The sequence below is a fragment of the Bombina bombina genome, chromosome 6 (genome assembly GCF_027579735.1).
Source record: "Bombina bombina isolate aBomBom1 chromosome 6, aBomBom1.pri, whole genome shotgun sequence".
In the NCBI taxonomy this organism is placed as follows: domain Eukaryota; kingdom Metazoa; phylum Chordata; class Amphibia; order Anura; family Bombinatoridae; genus Bombina; species Bombina bombina.
This window is the reverse complement of record NC_069504.1, coordinates 736,520,067-736,538,129: the sequence shown is the minus strand read 5'-3', so window position 1 is coordinate 736,538,129 and position 18,063 is coordinate 736,520,067. Positions and strand designations below refer to the sequence as shown.

The window sequence follows — 18,063 nt, the reverse complement described above, 5'->3', positions numbered from 1 at the left end:
ATGAACTGACCCTCTTGAAGTAAGGGAAGTATGCACCTTATAGTTTCCATCTTAAAGGTGGGAACACTTACAAATTTGTTGAGTACCTTAAAATTCAGAATCGGACAGAATGTGCTCTACTTTTTGGGGACCACAAAGAGGTTAGAGTAGAACCTTTTTCTTCTTTCTGCTAGGGAACTGGGACCACTACTCCTATGATGAGAAGATTGTCAACACAACTCTTTTATAAGATTCACCAAGACTCTTGACAGTAAGAAACAGTGCCTCTGGGAATGAGATTGAAACCCTATTCTGTACCCCAGACACACAATGTACAGAATCCAAGGGTACTGGACGGCTGAGACCATTCTTTCAGACAGAGAGTCTGCCCAATACACGTCATGCTTCCAGGTCAGGAGCGAGCCCGTTAAACAAACTTGTTGTCCTGAGAAGTCTTCATGGGCTATTTTTATTCAACCCTTGAGAGGGCTTCCAAGTTGCACTGGGGCACTCCGTCTTAGTTGTCTTCATGCCCCTCTAATTCCTGTTCGGACGAAAGGAACCAAAACGCAACGCCAGAAGATTCTTAGGTTTAGACTTCTTGTCCTGTGGTAGGAAAAGCTCTGGATATTGTTTCCACGGCTTATTGAGCTAATCCATCAATGTCATCTCTTCTTAAAAGGGCACCTCACTTTGCCTACCTCAATGAGACGAGGCAAATAATATGGGTTACTCTGTGGCAAGGATAAATAAATACTCTGATAGGTCGGGCCAACCCTAACCCGGTCAGGTAGCTGGAGCAAGGACATAGCCCCAGTTCCCACCACCGTGGAACATCCCAACCAGCCCTGAGATCCACCAAAATTGGGACAGGTGTGAAGCCCCAGAAAGAGGAAGACTCAAAAAAACTCCGGACAGAAAAATAGAGAACTCGAAAGCTCCGACCAAAGGAAGGAACAACCCCTCGATAAAGTCCAACTCTTTAAGGAGCAAGGCTAGAAATCAAATGAAGAGACTTCACAAGGACACAGAACAACAGAAGGGATACCTCAAAGTTTCCAAAACCCTACTAGCAGGGCTAGTCTCCCCATCACCTCCACACAGGCAGAGGACACAGAAGAGAAAAGGTGCTAAACCTTTCCAGCTCTGGGAAAACCCGAGCTAAACAAGTCCACACAAGGATCAACCAACGTCCGGAACACAGATCCCCAAAAGGAGATCAATGGAAGAAGACCCAAAGGTCTCATAACTCAGACAGACCTTACACGGCCCAGAGTAAGAACCAAATCTAGATACATTAAAAACAGCTGACACGCAACCATATAAAGGTGCCAAAAGCTGCAACAGCTTTCAAAATACAAAACATTCTGCATGCTGGACAGCTATTAATACAAGCTGTTGGATCAAGCCCAAAAGAACCATCCATAAGACTAAAAACTGAAGGCCAAACCACACAACCAGTGGCAACGAGGCACTACGACCTCAGCCTTCCCACACATGGAGGAGGAAAAATCTAGTTCTGATGAAATCAGATGTCCGATAGTGTGAAGCAGCAGAACACTCCCCTGCCCGGTCATCTATGCCTAAAGGCTAAAAGGATTTAAACAATCCTTTCCCGCCTCGTGAACCCACAGGTCCTATTGAATGTTTAATTGAACATAAAGAAAACAATGGTAACTTGAGCACTCAGCGCTACTACCGATCCAGCAGAAACAGTGCCAGGTGTCTGAACAGCCACAAAATCAAACGAACATGACAGGACCAGCCTGTACTCAGGGTCCTAACTGGCAAGCTGCATAAATTCTCCCACATAGTAGAAATAAAGGAAAAACATAATTTATGCTTACCTGATAAATTTATTTCTCTTGTAGTGTATCCAGTCCACGGATCATCCATTACTTGTGGGATATTCTCCTTCCCAACAGGAAGTTGCAAGAGGATCACCCACAGCAGAGCTGCTATATAGCTCATCCCATCACTGCCATATCCAGTCATTCGACCGAAACAAGACGAGAAAGGAGAAACCATAGGGTGCAGTGGTGACTGTAGTTTAATTAAAATTCAGACCTGCCTTAAAAGGACAGGGCGGGCCGTGGACTGGATACACTACAAGAGAAATAAATTTATCAGTTAAGCATAAATTATGTTTTCTCTTGTTAAGTGTATCCAGTCCACGGATCATCCATTACTTATGGGACACCAATACCAAAGCTAAAGTACACGGATGATGGGAGGGACAAGGCAGGAACTTAAACGGAAGGAACCACTGCCTGTAGAACCTTTCTCTCAAAAACAGCCTCCAAAGAAGCAAAAGTATCAAATTTGTAAAATTTGGAAAAGGTATGAAGCGAAGACCAAGTCGCAGCCTTGCAAATCTGTTCAACAGAAGCCTCATTTTTAAAGGCCCAGGTGGAAGCCACAGCTCAAGTGGAATAAGCTGTAATCCTTTCAGGGGGCTGCTTTCCAGCAGTCTCATAGGCTAAACGTATTATACTCCGAAGCCAAAAAGAAAGAGAGGTTGCCGAGGCCTTTTGACCTCTCCTCTGTCCAGAGTAAACAACAAACAGATTAGATGTTTGACGAAAATCTTTAGTAGCTTGTAAGTAAAACTTCAAGGCACAGACTACGTCTAGATTATGCAGAAGACGTTCCTTCTTTGAAGAAGGATTAGGACATAATGATGGAACAACAATCTCTTGATTGATATTCTTGTTAGAAACCACCTTGGGTAAAAACCCAGGTTTTGTACGCAGAACTACTTTATCTGAATGAAAGATCAGATAAGAAGAATCACAATGTAAGGCAGATAACTCAGAGACTCTTCGAGCCGAGGAAATAGCCATCAGAAAAAGAACTTTCCATGATAGAAGTTTGATATCAATAGAATGAAGGGGTTCAAACAGAACACCTTGGGGAACTTTAAGAACAAAGTTTAAGCTCCATGGAGGAGCAACAGGTTTAAACACAGGCTTAATTCTAACTAAAGCCTGACAAAATGCCTGAACGTCTGGAACTTCTGCCAGACGCTTGTGTAAAAGGACAGAGCAGAAATCTGTCCCTTTAAAGAACTAGCTGATAATCCTTTGTCCACACCCTCTTGGAGGAAGGACAATATCCTAGGAATCCTAACCCTACTCCATGAGTAATTCTTGGATTCACACCAATGAAGATATTTATGCCATATATTGTGATATATTTTCCTGGTGACAGGCTTTCGTGCCTGTATTAAGGTATCAATGACTGACTCGGAGAAGCCACGCTTTGATAGAATCAAGCGTTCAATCTCCATGCAGTCAGTCTCAGAGAAATTAGATTCGGATGATTGAAAGGACCTTGTATGAGAAGGTCTTGTCTCAGAGGCAGAGTCCATGGTGGAAAGGATGACATGTCCACTAGGTCTGCATACCAGGTCCTGCGTGGCCACGCAGGCGCTACCAGTATCACCGATGCTCTCTCCTGTCTGATTTTGGCAATCAGTCGAGGGAGCAGGGGAAACGGTGGAAACACATAAGCCAGGTTGAAAAACCAAGGAGCTGCTAGAGCATCTATCAGCGTCGCTTCTGGGTCCCTGGACCTGGATCCGTAACAAGGAAGCTTGGCGTTCTGGCAAGACGCCATGAGATCCAGTTCTGGTTTGCCCCAACAATGAACCAATTGAGCAAACACCTCCGGATGGAGTTCCCACTCCCCCGGATGAAAAGTCTGACGACTTAGAAAATCCGCCTCCCAGTTCTCTACGCCTGGGATATGGATTGCTGATAGGTGGCAAGAGTGAGACTCTGCCCAGCGAATTATCTTGGAGACTTCTAACATCGCTAGGGAACTCCTGGTTCCCCCTTGATGGTTGATGTAAGCCACAGTCGTGATGTTGTCCGACTGAAATCTGATGAACCTCAGGGTTGCTAACTGAGGCCAAGCTAGAAGAGCATTGAATATTGCTCTTAACTCCAGAATATTTATTGGGAGGAGTTTCTCCTCCTGAGTCCACGATCCCTGAGCCTTCAGGGAGTTCCAGACTGCACCCCAACCTAGAAGGCTGGCATCTGTTGTTACAATCGTCCAATATGGTCTGCGAAAGGTCATACCTTTGGACAGGTGGACCTGAGACAACCACCAGAGAAGAGAATCTCTGGTTTCCTGATCCAGATTTAGTAGAGAGGACAAATCTGAGTAATCCCCATTCCACTGACTTAGCATGCATAATTGCAGCGGTCTGAGATGCAGGCGCGCAAATGGCACTATGTCCATTGCCGCTACCATTAAGCCAATTACTTCCATGCACTGAGCCACTGACGGGTGTGGAATGGAATGAAGGACACGGCAAGCATTTAGAAGTTTTGATAACCTGGACTCCGTCAGGTAAATTTTCATCTCTACAGAATCTATAAGAGTCCCTAGGAAGGAGACTCTTGTGAGTGGTGATAGAGAACTCTTTTCCACATTCACTTTCCACCCATGCGACCTCAGAAATGCCAGAACTATCTCTGTATGAGACTTGGCAATTTGAAAGCTTGACGCCTGTATCAGGATGTCATCTAGATACGGAGCCACCGCTATGCCTCGCGGTCTTAGAACCGCCAGAAGTGAGCCCAGAACCTTTGTAAAAATTCTTGGGGCAGTGGCCAACCCGAAGGGAAGAGCTACAAATTGGTAATGCCTGTCTAGAAAGGCAAACCTTAGAAACCGATGATGATATTTGTGAATCAGTATGTGAAGGTAGGCATCCTTTAAGTCCACTGTGGTGTTGTACTGACCCTCTTGGATCATGGGTAGGATGGTCCGAATAGTTTCCATTTTGAATGATGGAACTCTGAGGAATTTGTTTAAGATCTTTAGATCCAAGATTGGTCTGAAGGTTCCCACTTTCTTGGGAACCACAAACAGATTTTAATAAAATCCCTGTCCTTGTTCCGTCCGCGGAACTGGATGGATCACTCCCATTACTAGGAGGTCTTGCATACAGCTTAGGAATGCCTGTTTCTTTATCTGGTTTGCTGATAACCTTGAAAAATGAAATCTCCCTTGTGGAGGAGAAGCTTTGAAGTCCAGAAGATATCCCTGAGATATGATCTCCAACGCCCAGGGATCCTGAACATCTCTTGCCCACGCCTGGGCGAAGAGAGAAAGTCTGCCCCCCCACTAGATCCGTTTCCGGATAGGGGGCCGTTCCTTCATGCTGTCTTGGGTGCAGCAGCAGGCTTTCTGACCTGCTTGCTCTTGTTCCAGGACTGGTTAGATTTCCAGGCATGTAAGGAATGAGCAACAGTTCCCTCTTGTTTTGAAGCAGAGGAAGTTGATGCTGCTCCTGCCTTGAAATTTTGAAAGGCACGGAAATTAGACTGTTTAGCCTTTGATTTGGCCCTGTCCTGAGGAAGGGTATGACACTTGCCTCCAGTAATGTCAGCAATAATTTCCTTCAAACCAGGCCCGAATAAGGTGTGCCCCTTGAAAGGAATGTTGAGTAATTTAGACTTTGAAGTCACGTCAGCTGACCAGAATTTAAGCCATAGCGCCCTACGCGCCTGGATGGCGAATCCGGAATTCTTAGCCGTTAGTTTAGTCAAATGAACAATGGCATCAGAAACAAATGAGTTAGCTAGCTTAAGCGTTCTAAGCTTGTCAATAATTCATTCAATGGAGCTGTCTTGATGGCCTCTTCCAGGGCCTCAAACCAGAATGCCCCTGCAGCAGTGACAGGCGCAATGCATGCAAGGGGCTGTAAAATAAAACCTTGTTGAATAAACATTTTCTTAAGGTAACCCTCCAATTTTTTATCCATTGGATCTGAAAAAGCACAACTGTCCTCAACCGGGATAGTGGTAATCTTTGCTAAAGTAGAAACTGTTCCCTCCACCTTAGGGACCGTCTGCCATAAGTCCCGTGTAGTGGCGTCTATTGGAAACATTTTTCTAAATATAGGAGGTGGGGAAAAGGGCACACCGGGTCTATCCCACTCCTTGCTAATAATTTCTGTAAGCCTTTTAGGTATAGGAAAAACGTCAGTACACACCGGCACCGCATAGTATCTATCCAGCCTACACAATTTCTCTGGAATTGCAACTGTGTTACAGTCATTCAGAGCAGCTAATACCTCCCCAAGCAATACACTGAGGTTCTCAAGCTTAAATTTAAAATTAGAAATCTCTGAATCAGGTTTCCCCGAGTCAGAGATGTCACCCACAGACTGAAGCTCTCCGTCCTCATGTTCTGCATACTGTGACGCAGTATCAGACATGGCTCTAACAGCATTTGCGCGCTCTGTATCTCTCCTAACCCCAGAGCTATTGCGCTTGCCTCTTATTTCAGGCAATCTAGATAATACCTCTGACAGGGTATTATTCATGATTGCAGCCATGTCCTGCAAGGTAATCGCTATGGGCGTCCCTGATGTAATTGGCGCCATATTAGCGTGCGTCCCCTGAGCGGGAGAGTTAGTCGGCATAACTTCCCCCTCGACAGAACCCTCTGGTGATAATTCTTTTATAGATAAAGACTGATCTTTACTGTTTAAGGTGAAATCAATACATTTAGTACACATTCTCCTATGGGGCTCCACCATGGCTTTCAAACATAATGAACAAGTAGGTTCCTCTGTGTCAGACATGTTTAAACAGACTAGCAATGAGACTAGCAAGCTTGGAAAACACTTTAAAACAAGTTTACAAGCAATATAAAAATGTTACTGCGCCTTTAAGAAACCCAAATTTTCCCAAATTTTACAATAACAGTGAAAAAATGCAGTTACACTAACAAAATTTTTACAGTGTATGTAATAAGTTAGCAGAGCATTGCACCCACTTGCAAATAGATGATTAACCCCTTAATACCAAAAACGGAATAAAAAATGACAAAAACGTTTTTTAAACAGTCACAACAACTGCCACAGCTCTACTGTGGCTTTTTACCTCCCTCAATACGACTTTTGAAGCCTTTTGAGCCCTTCAGAGAAGTCCTGGATCATGCAGGAAGAAGCTGGATGTCTGTGTCTGTAATTTTTGCTGTGCAAAAAAACGCCAAAATAGGCCCCTCCCACTCATATTACAACAGTGGGAAGCCTCAGAGAACTGTTTCTAGGCAAAATTCAAGCCAGCCATGTGGAAAAAACTAGGCCCCAATAAGTTTTATCACCAAACATATGTAAAAAATGATTAAACATGCCAGCAAACGTTTTAAAATACACTTTTATAAGAGTATGTATCTCTATTAATAAGCCTAATACTAGTCGCTATCACTGCATTTAAGGCTTTACTTACATTACTTCGGTATCAGCAGCATTTTCTAGCAAATTCCATCCCTAGAAAAATATTTTAACTGCACATACCTTATTAAAGGAAAACCTGCACGCTATTCCCCCTCTGAAGTTACCTCACTCCTCAGAATATGTGAGAACAGCAAAGGATCTTAGTTACTTCTGCTAAGATCATAGAAAATGCAGGCAGATTCTTCTTTTAAATACTGCCTGAGATAAACAGTACACTCCGGTACCATTTAAAAAACATTTATGCTTACCTGATAAATTTATTTCTCTTGTAGTGTGTTCAGTCCACGGGTCATCCATTACTTATGGGATATATTCTCCTTCCCAACAGGAAGTTGCAAGAGGATCACCCAAGCAGAGCTGCTATATAGCTCCTCCCCTCACATGTCATATCCAGTCATTCGACCGAAACAAGACGAGAAAGGAGAAACTATAAGGTGCAGTGGTGACTGGAGTTATAATTTTAAAATTTAGAACCTGCCTTAAAAAGACAGGGCGGGCCGTGGACTGAACACACTACAAGAGAAATAAATTTATCAGGTAAGCATAAATTATGTTTTCTCTTGTTAAGTGTGTTCAGTCCACGGGTCATCCATTACTTATGGGATACCCATACCAAAGCTAAGTACACGGATGAAGGGAGGGACTGGGCAGGAACATTAAACAGAAGGAACCACTGCCTGTAGAACCTTTCTCCCAAAAACAGCCTCCGAAGAAGCGAAAGTGTCAAATTTGGAAAATTTGGAAAAAGTATGAAGTGAAGACCAAGTTGCAGCCTTGCAAATCTGTTCAACAGAGGCCTCATTCTTAAAGGCCCAGGTGGAAGCCACAGCTCTAGTGGAATGAGCTGTAATTCTTTCAGGAGGCTGCTGTCCAGCAGTCTCATAGGCTAAACGTATTATGCTACGAAGCCAAAAAGAGAGAGAGGTAGCCGAAGCCTTTTGACCTCTCCTCTGTCCAGAGTAAATGACAAACAGAGAAGTTTGTCTAAAATCTTTAGTTGCCTGTAAGTAGAACTTCAGAGCACGGACCACGTCTAGATTATGCAAAAGACGTTCCTTCTTTGAAGAAGGATTAGGACATGATGGAACAATCTCTTGATTGATATTCCTGTTAGAAACAACCTTAGGTAAAAACCCAGGTTTAGTACGCAGTACTACCTTGTCTGAATGAAAGATCAGATAAGGAGAATCACAATGTAAGGCAGATAACTCAGAGACTCTTCGAGCCGAGGAAATAGCCATCAAAAACAAAACTTTCCAAGATAAAAGCTTAATATCAATGGAATGAAGGGGTTCAAACGGAACACCCTGAAGAACTTGAAGAACCAAGTTTAAGCTCCACGGCCAAAGCCTCACAAAAGGCCTGGACGTCTGGATTCTCCGCCAGACGTTTGTGTAAAAGAATAGACAGAGCTGAAATCTGTCCCTTTAGCGAACTAGCGGACAAACCTTTTTCTAAACCCTCTTGTAGAAAAGCCAATATCCTAGGAATCCTAACCTTACTCCATGAGTAACTCTTGGATTCGCACCAATATAAATATTTACGCCATATCTTATGGTAAATTTTTCTGGTCACAGGTTTCCGAGCCTGTATTAATGTATCAATAACCGAATCCGAAAACCCCCGCTTAGATAGAATCAAGCGTTCAATTCCCAGGCAGTCAGCCTCAGAGAAATTAGGTTTGGATGGTTGAAAGGACCCTGAATTAGAAGGTCCTGCCTCAGAGGAAGAGACCATGGTGGACAGGACGACATGTCAACTAGGTCTGCATACCAGGTCCTGCGTGGCCACGCAGGCGCTATCAGAATTACCGATGCCCTCTCCTGTTTGATCCTGGCAATCAGTCGAGGTAGCAACGGAAATGGTGGAAACACATAAGCTATGTTGAAAACCCAAGGGGCTGCTAATGCATCTACCAGCACCGCTCCCGGGTCCCTGGACCTGGATCCGTAACAAGGAAGCTTCGCGTTCTCGCAAGATGCCATGAGATCCAGATCCGGTTTGCCCCAACGACGAATCAGTTGAGCAAATACCTCCGGGTGAAGTTCCCACTCTCCCGGATGAAAAGTCTGGCGACTTAGGAAATCCGCCTCCCAGTTCTCTACGCCTGGGATGTAAATCGCTGACAGGTGGCAAGAGTGAGACTCTGCCCAGCGAATTATCTTCGAGACTTCCAACATCGCTAGGGAACTCCTGGTTCCCCCTTGATGATTGATGTAAGCCACAGTCGTGATATTGTCCGACTGAAATCTGATGAACCTCAGTCTTGCTAACTGAGGCCAAGCTAGAAGAGCATTGAATATTGCTCTTAATTCTAGAATGTTTATTGGAAGGAGTTTCTCCTCCTGAGTCCACGAACCCTGAGCCTTCAGGGAATTCCAGACTGCTCCCTAGCCTAGAAGGCTGGCATCCGTTGTTACAATCGTCCAATCTGGTCTGCGAAAGGTCATTCCTTTGGACAGATGAACCGATGACAACCACCAGAGAAGAGAATATCTGGTCTCCTGGTCCAGATTTAGCAAAGGGGACAGATCTGAGTAATCCCCGTTCCATTGACTGAGCATGCATAGTTGCAGCGGTCTGAGATGCAGACGCGCAAATGGCACTATGTCCATTGCCGCGACCATTAAGCCGATTACCTCCATGCACTGAGCTACTGAAGGGCTTGGAATGGAATGAAGGACATGGCAAGCATTGAGAATCTTTGATAACCTGGACTCCGTCAGGTAAATCTTCATCTCTACAGAATCTATAAGAGTCCCTAGAAAAGGAACCCTTGTGAGTGGTAACAGAGAACTCTTTTCCACGTTCACTTTCCACCCATGCGACCTCAGAAATGCTAGAACTATCTCTGTATGAGACTTTGCATTTTGAAAACTTGACGCTTGTATCAGAATGTCGTCTAGGTACGGAGCCACCGCTATGCCTCATGGTCTTAGTACCGCCAGAAGTGAGCCCAAAACCTTCGTAAAAATTATCGGGGCCGTGGCTAACCCGAAGGGAAGAGCCACAAACTGGTAATGCCTGTCTAGAAAGGCAAACCTTAGGTACCGATAATGATCTTTGTGAATCGGTATGTGAAGGTAAGCATCCTTTAAGTCCACTGTGGTCATATATTGACCCTCTTGGATCATGGGTAGGATGGTTCGAATGGTTGCCATCTTGAACAATGGTACCCTTAGGAATTTGTTTAAGATCTTTAAGTCCAAGATTGGTCTGAAGGTTCCCTCTTTTTTGGGTACCACAAATAGATTTGAGTAAAATCCTTGTCCCTGTTCCGATCGCGGAACTGAGTGGATCACTCCCATGATTAAGAGATCTTGTACACATTGTAGAAATGCCTCTCTCTTTACTAGGTTTGTTGATAACCTCGAAAGATGAAACCTCCCTTGTGGAGGAGAGGTTTTGAAATCCAGAAGGTATCCCTGAGATCCTGCACATCTCTTGCCCAAGCCTGGGCGAAGAGAGAAAGTCTGCCCCCCACTACATCCGTCTCCGGATAGGGGGCCCTGTCTTCATGCTCTCTTAGGGGCGGAAGTAGGCTTTCTGGCCTGCTTGCCCTTGTTCCATGACTGGTTGCCTTTCCAACCCTGTCTGTAACGAGCAGTAGTTCCTTCCTGTTTTGGAGCGGAGGAAGTTGATGCTGCTCCTGCCTTGAAGTTACGAAAGGCACAAAAATTTGACTGTTTGGCCCTGTCCTGAGGAAGGGCGTGGCCCTTACCTCCCGTAATGTCAGCAATAATTTCCTTCAAGCCGGGCCTGAATAAGGTCTGCCCTTTGAAAAGAATGTTAAGTAGCTTAGACTTGGAAGTTACATCCGCTGACCAGGATTTAAGCCAGAGCGCTCTGCGCGCCTGTATGGCGAATCCGGAATTTTTAGCCGTAAGTTTGGTTAGATGTACTACGGCATCTGAAACAAACACATTAGCTTGCTTAAGGGTTCTAACTTTGCTCAAAGCCTCATCCAATGGCTCTGTGCGAATCGCCTCTTCCAGAGACTCAAACCAGAATGCCGCTGCAGCCGTGACAGGCGCAATGCATGCAAGAGGCTGCAAAATAAAACCCTGTTGAACAAACATTTTCTTAAGATAACCCTCTAATTTTTTATCCATTGGATCTGAGAAAGCACAGCTATCCTCCACCGGGATAGTGGTACGCTTGGCTAAAGTATAAACTGCTCCCTCCACCTTAGGGACCGTCTGCCATAAGTCTCGTGTGGTGGCGTCTATAGGAAACATTTTTCTGAATATTGGGGGAGGGGAAAAAAGGCACACCGGGTCTATCCCACTCCTTACTAATAATTTCTGTAAGTATTTTTGGTATAGGAAAGACGTCAGTACACACCGGTACCGCATAGTATCTATCCAACCTACACAATTTCTCTGGGATTGCCACCGTGTCGCAATCATTCAGAGCCGCTAATACCTCCCCTAGTAACACACGGAGGTTCTCAAGCTTAAATTTAAAATTTGAAATTTCTGAATCCGGTCTCCCCGGATCAGAACCGTCACCGACAGAATGAAGCTCACCGTCCTCATGTTCTGCAAATTGTGACGCAGTATCAGACATGGCTCTCGTGTCATCAGCGCGCTCTGTCCTTAACCCAGAGCTATCGCGCTTGCCCCTTAATTCGGGCATATTATATAATACTTCTTTCATAACATTAGCCATATCATGTAAAGTGATTTGTAAGGGCCTAGATGTACTTGGCGTCTCAATCCTACGCATCTCCTGAGCGGGAAACGCAGGTACTGACACGTGAGGAGAGTTAGGCGGCATAACTTCACCCTTGTTGTCTGGTGATAGTTTCTCTATCGGTACAGATTGACTTTTATTCAAAGCAATATCAATACAATTGGTACACATCGTTCTATTGGGCTCCACATTGGCTTTTGAACATGATGAACAAACAGTTTCCTCTGAATCAGACATGTTTAAACAGACTTAGCAATGAAACTAGCAAGCTTGGAAATCACTTTCAATAAGTTTACAAGCAATATAAAAAATGCTGCAGCGCTTCAAAAATACAGATATAATTAAAGAATTCTTAACAAGAAGTGTAATATTAGCAGAGGATTGCACCCATTAGCAAAATGATGATTAACCCCTCAATACCCAAAACGGATAAAACAGATATCAATTAAGATTTAACGCTTTTAATCACAGTCAAGCACACTGTCACAGATCTGCTGTGACTGATTACCTCCCTCAAAAATGAATTTTGCAGACCCCTGAGCTCTCTAGAGACGTCCTGGATCAAGGAGGAAGAAGCAGAAAGACTGTGCTAGAATTAAAACTGCGCAACAAGGCGCTAAAACAAGGTCCCTCCCACTCCTATCACAACAGTGGGAGCCCTGATATAACGGTTTCCATGCAGAAAATATATGTCAGCCATGTGGAAAAAAATCATGCCCAAAGAGATTTATCACCAAAGTACCTCACAAAAACGAATAACATGCCAGTAAACGTTTTATTAAAAAATAACATTTTCCAATGTCATGCAAAGTTATCACTAAGCCTGCTACCAGTCGCTACCACTGCAGATAAGGCTTAAGTATTATTTCAGTTTTAACAGTATTTTCTCAGTCAAATTCTAGTCCCTAGAAAATAATTTGACTGCGCATATATTTATCAGCCTGATACCAGTTGCCACTACTGCATTTAAGGCTGTACTTACATCATACGGTAACAGCAGTATTTTCTTAGTCAATTCCATTCCCAGAAAATAATGTACTGCACATACCTCATTTGCGGAGGACCCCGCATGCTATTCCCAGTTTCTGAAGTTACCCCACTCCTCAGAATGTCGAGAACAGCCAGTGGATCTTAGGTACGCCTGCTAAGATCATAGAAAAAAAACGCAGGCAGTTTCTTCTTCCAAATACTGCCTGAGATAGAAAAACAGCACACTCCAGTGCCATTTAAAATAACAAACTTTTGATTGAAGAATAGTTAAGTAAAAACTCCAGCTCCTCCCGCGACCTCCTTCTTTGTTGAGGGTTGCAAGAGAATGACTGGATATGACATGTGAGGGGAGGAGCTATATAGCAGCTCTACTTGGGTGATCCTCTTGCAACTTCCTGTTGGGAAGGAGAATATATCCCATAAGTAATGGATGACCCGTGGACTGAACACACTTAACAAGAGAAATAACAAACTTTTGATTGAAGAAATAAACTAAGTATAAAACACCACAGTCCTCTTAAGACCTCCATCTTAGTTAAGAGTTACAAGAGAATGACTGGATATGGCAGTGAGGGGAGGAGCTATATAGCAGCTCTGCTGTGGGTGATCCTCTTGCAACTTCCTGTTGGGAAGGAGAATATCCCACAAGTAATGGATGATCCGTGGACTGGATACACTTAACAAGAGAAAGTATAATGTAAGTATTTAGCTTGTATTAAATAGCCACCATGTTTTCCTGGATTTAAATGACATTGGATAAGTAAAGGAATTAAAGGTATGTGTGATGCTAACAAAAAGAGAAAAGTTATGTTGGGCATAAGTGTGAATGTATCAGAGTGCATGTTCATCTTGTACTGTTTTGTTTCATTTATAGATTCCTTCTGACTCAAGTGTCTGATTGCTATGGGATTTGGCTGTTCCCCTTGTCTATCCCTTTAACAAACCTTTGTACATCCAGCATGTATCTGCAGATGGACACTTCTCATGTACAAAGCACCCCAAGTGCAAATAGATTATGAAATTGAAGCATAGTGTCTAAGGGAGGTGAACCTCTACAAGGACAAAGACTGTTCTTAAAATGATAAAAGGCCACCCAGAGATGATTGTGCTGTTCCCGTGGAGAGTGTACAGATCAGGGAACTGTCAATGCTATTTGGGGGTGCTAGTTATGCAGTTTGAGAAATAAAGATGCAGTGTTGTTTGGGGTTAGATGAGGGTCTGGCTGACTATGTGCAGCTAAACTAGTAGTTTGGGGATTTTAGGAGGTAGAGTATTGGAGAGACCACACTAATATGCAGTGAGAAAATGTGGCCTATTATGCTTTTTATTATAGTTGGCTAATATAACAACAAGTGTGTATGAATGTCTCTACAGTATTTTCAAATTGATTCATCTTATGACTTACATGGTTATTAATAGATTTACAAATTGTCTGTGCCTTTTATATAGCTTTCGCCTGTTTTAAATATTGTTTCATTTTTATGGTATGTGATTCTGTAAGAATAAAAGGGGGTGAAGAAAGAATATATATATAACCATACTGACACCATTTTGTCTCTATCACTCCATTTTGTTTAAGCACCATTTTAGATTATTTCATTATAATGTAGTTTATCATAATAAGAATTATGCTGATTTTAGTTTTTATGCAGCAAAACTTTATCTCAAGAATTTGTCCTTGCTATGTCTTTGGCTATCCACCCGGATACAATTTTATCTAGATTTCACTGTTCTTTAGCATACTCCTTTTATTTTCACTGTTGTTCATTGTTCTAGCCATTCTCTGTCAAATGGTCTGACTATACAACATCACTGTAAAGCCATGTAACCAGTTTAACTTTATAAGCACAGCCCTGATAAATAATAAACAGAATAGATTTAGACTATGTTGCATGCATGTCTGGATTTGCTCTATATGTGAAATACTCAATTCCAGGTGATAAGTGTAGAATACGGATCATTATTATGAAGTGGTACTCCGGCTCTAAGAGACCTTCTAACAGTGTATACACTATTTTACGCTCTAACTATAGTCAAGCCCTTAAACTTTTAAATATTTTCAACATAACTTCTTACTATATATACTCTCAAAAAGGGCACAATGATCAAAAACTCTCCTGTATGAAATCACGCAAAATCTTCTTTTTGATCACAATATTTTTTAATGGCAGGTGCATCTCCTTCACATCCAAAAATGCATATTGACATAAACAAGCTAAAAGTTTCTCTGAATTTTTTTTTGGGGGGGACCTCTCAAAGCTCACAAGACATCTTAGATAATTGTACCATATTAAAGAGCTTTAGATCATCATACCTAAAGATAGACACCCATAAAAAACACTCACCTTTCCCTTTAAATGTATCTTCTCTTTTAATCTGTGAAGCAGTAGTGGTTGTTCAGGATCCTTAACAGTGATACCATAGTTCTTGCTAAAGTATAGACAAAATACAGAAAAATTATATATAGTAAAAAAAAAATAGTATATATATATATATATATATATATATATATATATATATATATATATATATATATATATATATATATATATATATATACACACACACACCTACATACACACATCCGAACACACACAAACACACTGTACATTAAAATTGATCAATTCACATTTATGTTTTTAAATAGGAAGGGACATACTGCCATAAAGAAACTTTTGCCAGCCAGGTGACATTATAAAGTAGCCGGGTGGGGGCACTGTAATACTTTCAAAATTTAAAGCATAACATGCAGATTTCCCAAGACTTAAACTTAGGATAGAATTTGCTTACCTCCAGCATTTACTGTAAATTATATTTTAGCTTATTGTATTATTATTTTATTTTACATTTTTCTAGCTCTTATAAGGCGATCACTCAACAAGGATTAAATAAGGCTTTTCACTAAATGAGTGTTAATAGTAAATTTTATTTTGAATGATGGATTGTGTTTTTCTTTACCCATATGAACAAAACTAGAAATGGTCTTTAAGTGTTTAAGTGGAGGATCTACATAGTCAATTTCTTCTGAATCTTCGGACTGGGAAGAAAATCATCAAGTGAAATACTGCAGCTTACTACATATCAGCTAGCTATGAAATTAATCATTTAATTAAATTTGTTTATTTTTTTCCAGTCCAGAATGTCAAGATTTTTACATCTATTTAAATCTCCCCCCCAAAAAAACAAAGCCATAGCTTTAGCTAAAAATAAAATGTATGCTTACCTGATAAATTATTTTCTTTCGGAATGATGATGGTCCATAGGACTCCATAATGTATGGAATATATGTCCCACCACTAGGAGGAGTCTTACGAGCCCATACAAGAGCTTAAAATACCTCACACCTCCTATCTATACTCAGTTCAATGCATAGCCAGAGCAGAGATTAGGAAACATATGGGTAGGAATAACAAAGAAGGTGAAGAAGATGTCAGGACAATTGTCCAGTATAATTCACCATTTTGATATTGCATATTAATCACATATGTCTGTGCTATATAATATAGGGGTACAATTGATCATGTGTATTTACTTATAGATTCAGGTACACATAAACATATATATTATTTATCAGTATTAATATGTAGTTATTAGCTAGTGTTTGCTTGTCAGTATATAATTGTTTACTGTGAAGTTTTTGTACTTTATCAAAAACAGAATTTATGTTTACCTGATAAATTACTTTCTCCAACGGTGTGTCCGGTCCACGGCGTCATCCTTACTTGTGGGATATTCTCTTCCCCAACAGGAAATGGCAAAGAGCCCAGCAAAGCTGGTCACATGATCCCTCCTAGGCTCCGCCTACCCCAGTCATTCGACCGACGTTAAGGAGGAATATTTGCATAGGAGAAACCATATGGTACCGTGGTGACTGTAGTTAAAGAAAATAAATTATCAGACCTGATTAAAAAAACCAGGGCGGGCCGTGGACCAGACACACCGTTGGAGAAAGTAATTTATCAGGTAAACATAAATTCTGTTTTCTCCAACATAGGTGTGTCCGGTCCACGGCGTCATCCTTACTTGTGGGAACCAATACCAAAGCTTTAGGACACCGGATGAAGGGAGGGAGCAAATCAGGTCACCTAAATGGAAGGCACCACGGTTTGCAAAACCTTTCTCCCAAAAATAGCCTCAGAAGAAGCAAAAGTATCAAACTTGTAAAATTGGTAAAAGTGTGCAGTGAAGACCAAGTCGCTGCCCTACATATCTGATCAACAGAAGCCTCGTTCTTGAAGGCCCATGTGGAAGCCACAGCCCTAGTGGAATGAGCTGTGATTCTTTCGGGAGGCTGCCGTCCGGCAGTCTCGTAAGCCAATCTGATGATGCTTTTAATCCAAAAAGAGAGAGAGGTAGAAGTTGCTTTTTGACCTCTCCTTTTACCGGAATAAACAACAAACAAGGAAGATGTTTGTCTAAAATCCTTTGTAGCTTCTAAATAGAATTTTAGAGCGCGAACAACATCCAAATTGTGCAACAAACGTTCCTTCTTTGAAACTGGTTTCGGACACAGAGAAGGTACGATAATCTCCTGGTTAATGTTTTTGTTAGAAACAACTTTTGGAAGAAAACCAGGTTTAGTACGTAAAACCACCTTATCTGCATGGAACACCAGATAAGGAGGAGAACACTGCAGAGCAGATAATTCTGAAACTCTTCTAGCAGAAGAAATTACAACTAAAAACAAAACTTTCCAAGATAATAACTTAATATCAACGGAATGTAAGGGTTCAAACGGAACCCCCTGAAGAACTGAAAGAACTAAATTGAGACTCCAAGGAGGAGTCAAAGGTTTGTAAACAGGCTTAATTCTAACCAGAGCCTGAACAAAGGCTTGAACATCTGGCACAGCTGCCAGCTTTTTGTGAAGTAACACAGACAAGGCAGAAATCTGTCCCTTCAGGGAACTTGCAGATAATCCTTTTTCCAATCCTTCTTGAAGGAAGGATAGAATCTTAGGAATCTTAACCTTGTCCCAAGGGAATCCTTTAGATTCACACCAACAGATATATTTTTTCCAAATTTTGTGGTAAATCTTTCTAGTTACAGGCTTTCTGGCCTGAACAAGAGTATCGATAACAGAATCTGAGAACCCTCGCTTCGATAAGATCAAGCGTTCAATCTCCAAGCAGTCAGCT

At 42.0% G+C, this 18,063-nt stretch overlaps 1 protein-coding gene across 1 annotated transcript in view; it reads right to left on the bottom strand.

Moving 5' to 3' along the window:
• The window catches only part of PIWIL2 (piwi like RNA-mediated gene silencing 2), a 1,312,150-nt gene that overhangs the window by 858,482 nt on the left and 435,605 nt on the right, over positions 1–18,063 (bottom strand). The window contains exon 7 of the mRNA XM_053719412.1: positions 15,271–15,355. Within this exon, the coding sequence (XP_053575387.1) occupies positions 15,271–15,355 (85 nt within the window). The remainder of the gene's footprint in view (positions 1–15,270; positions 15,356–18,063) is intronic.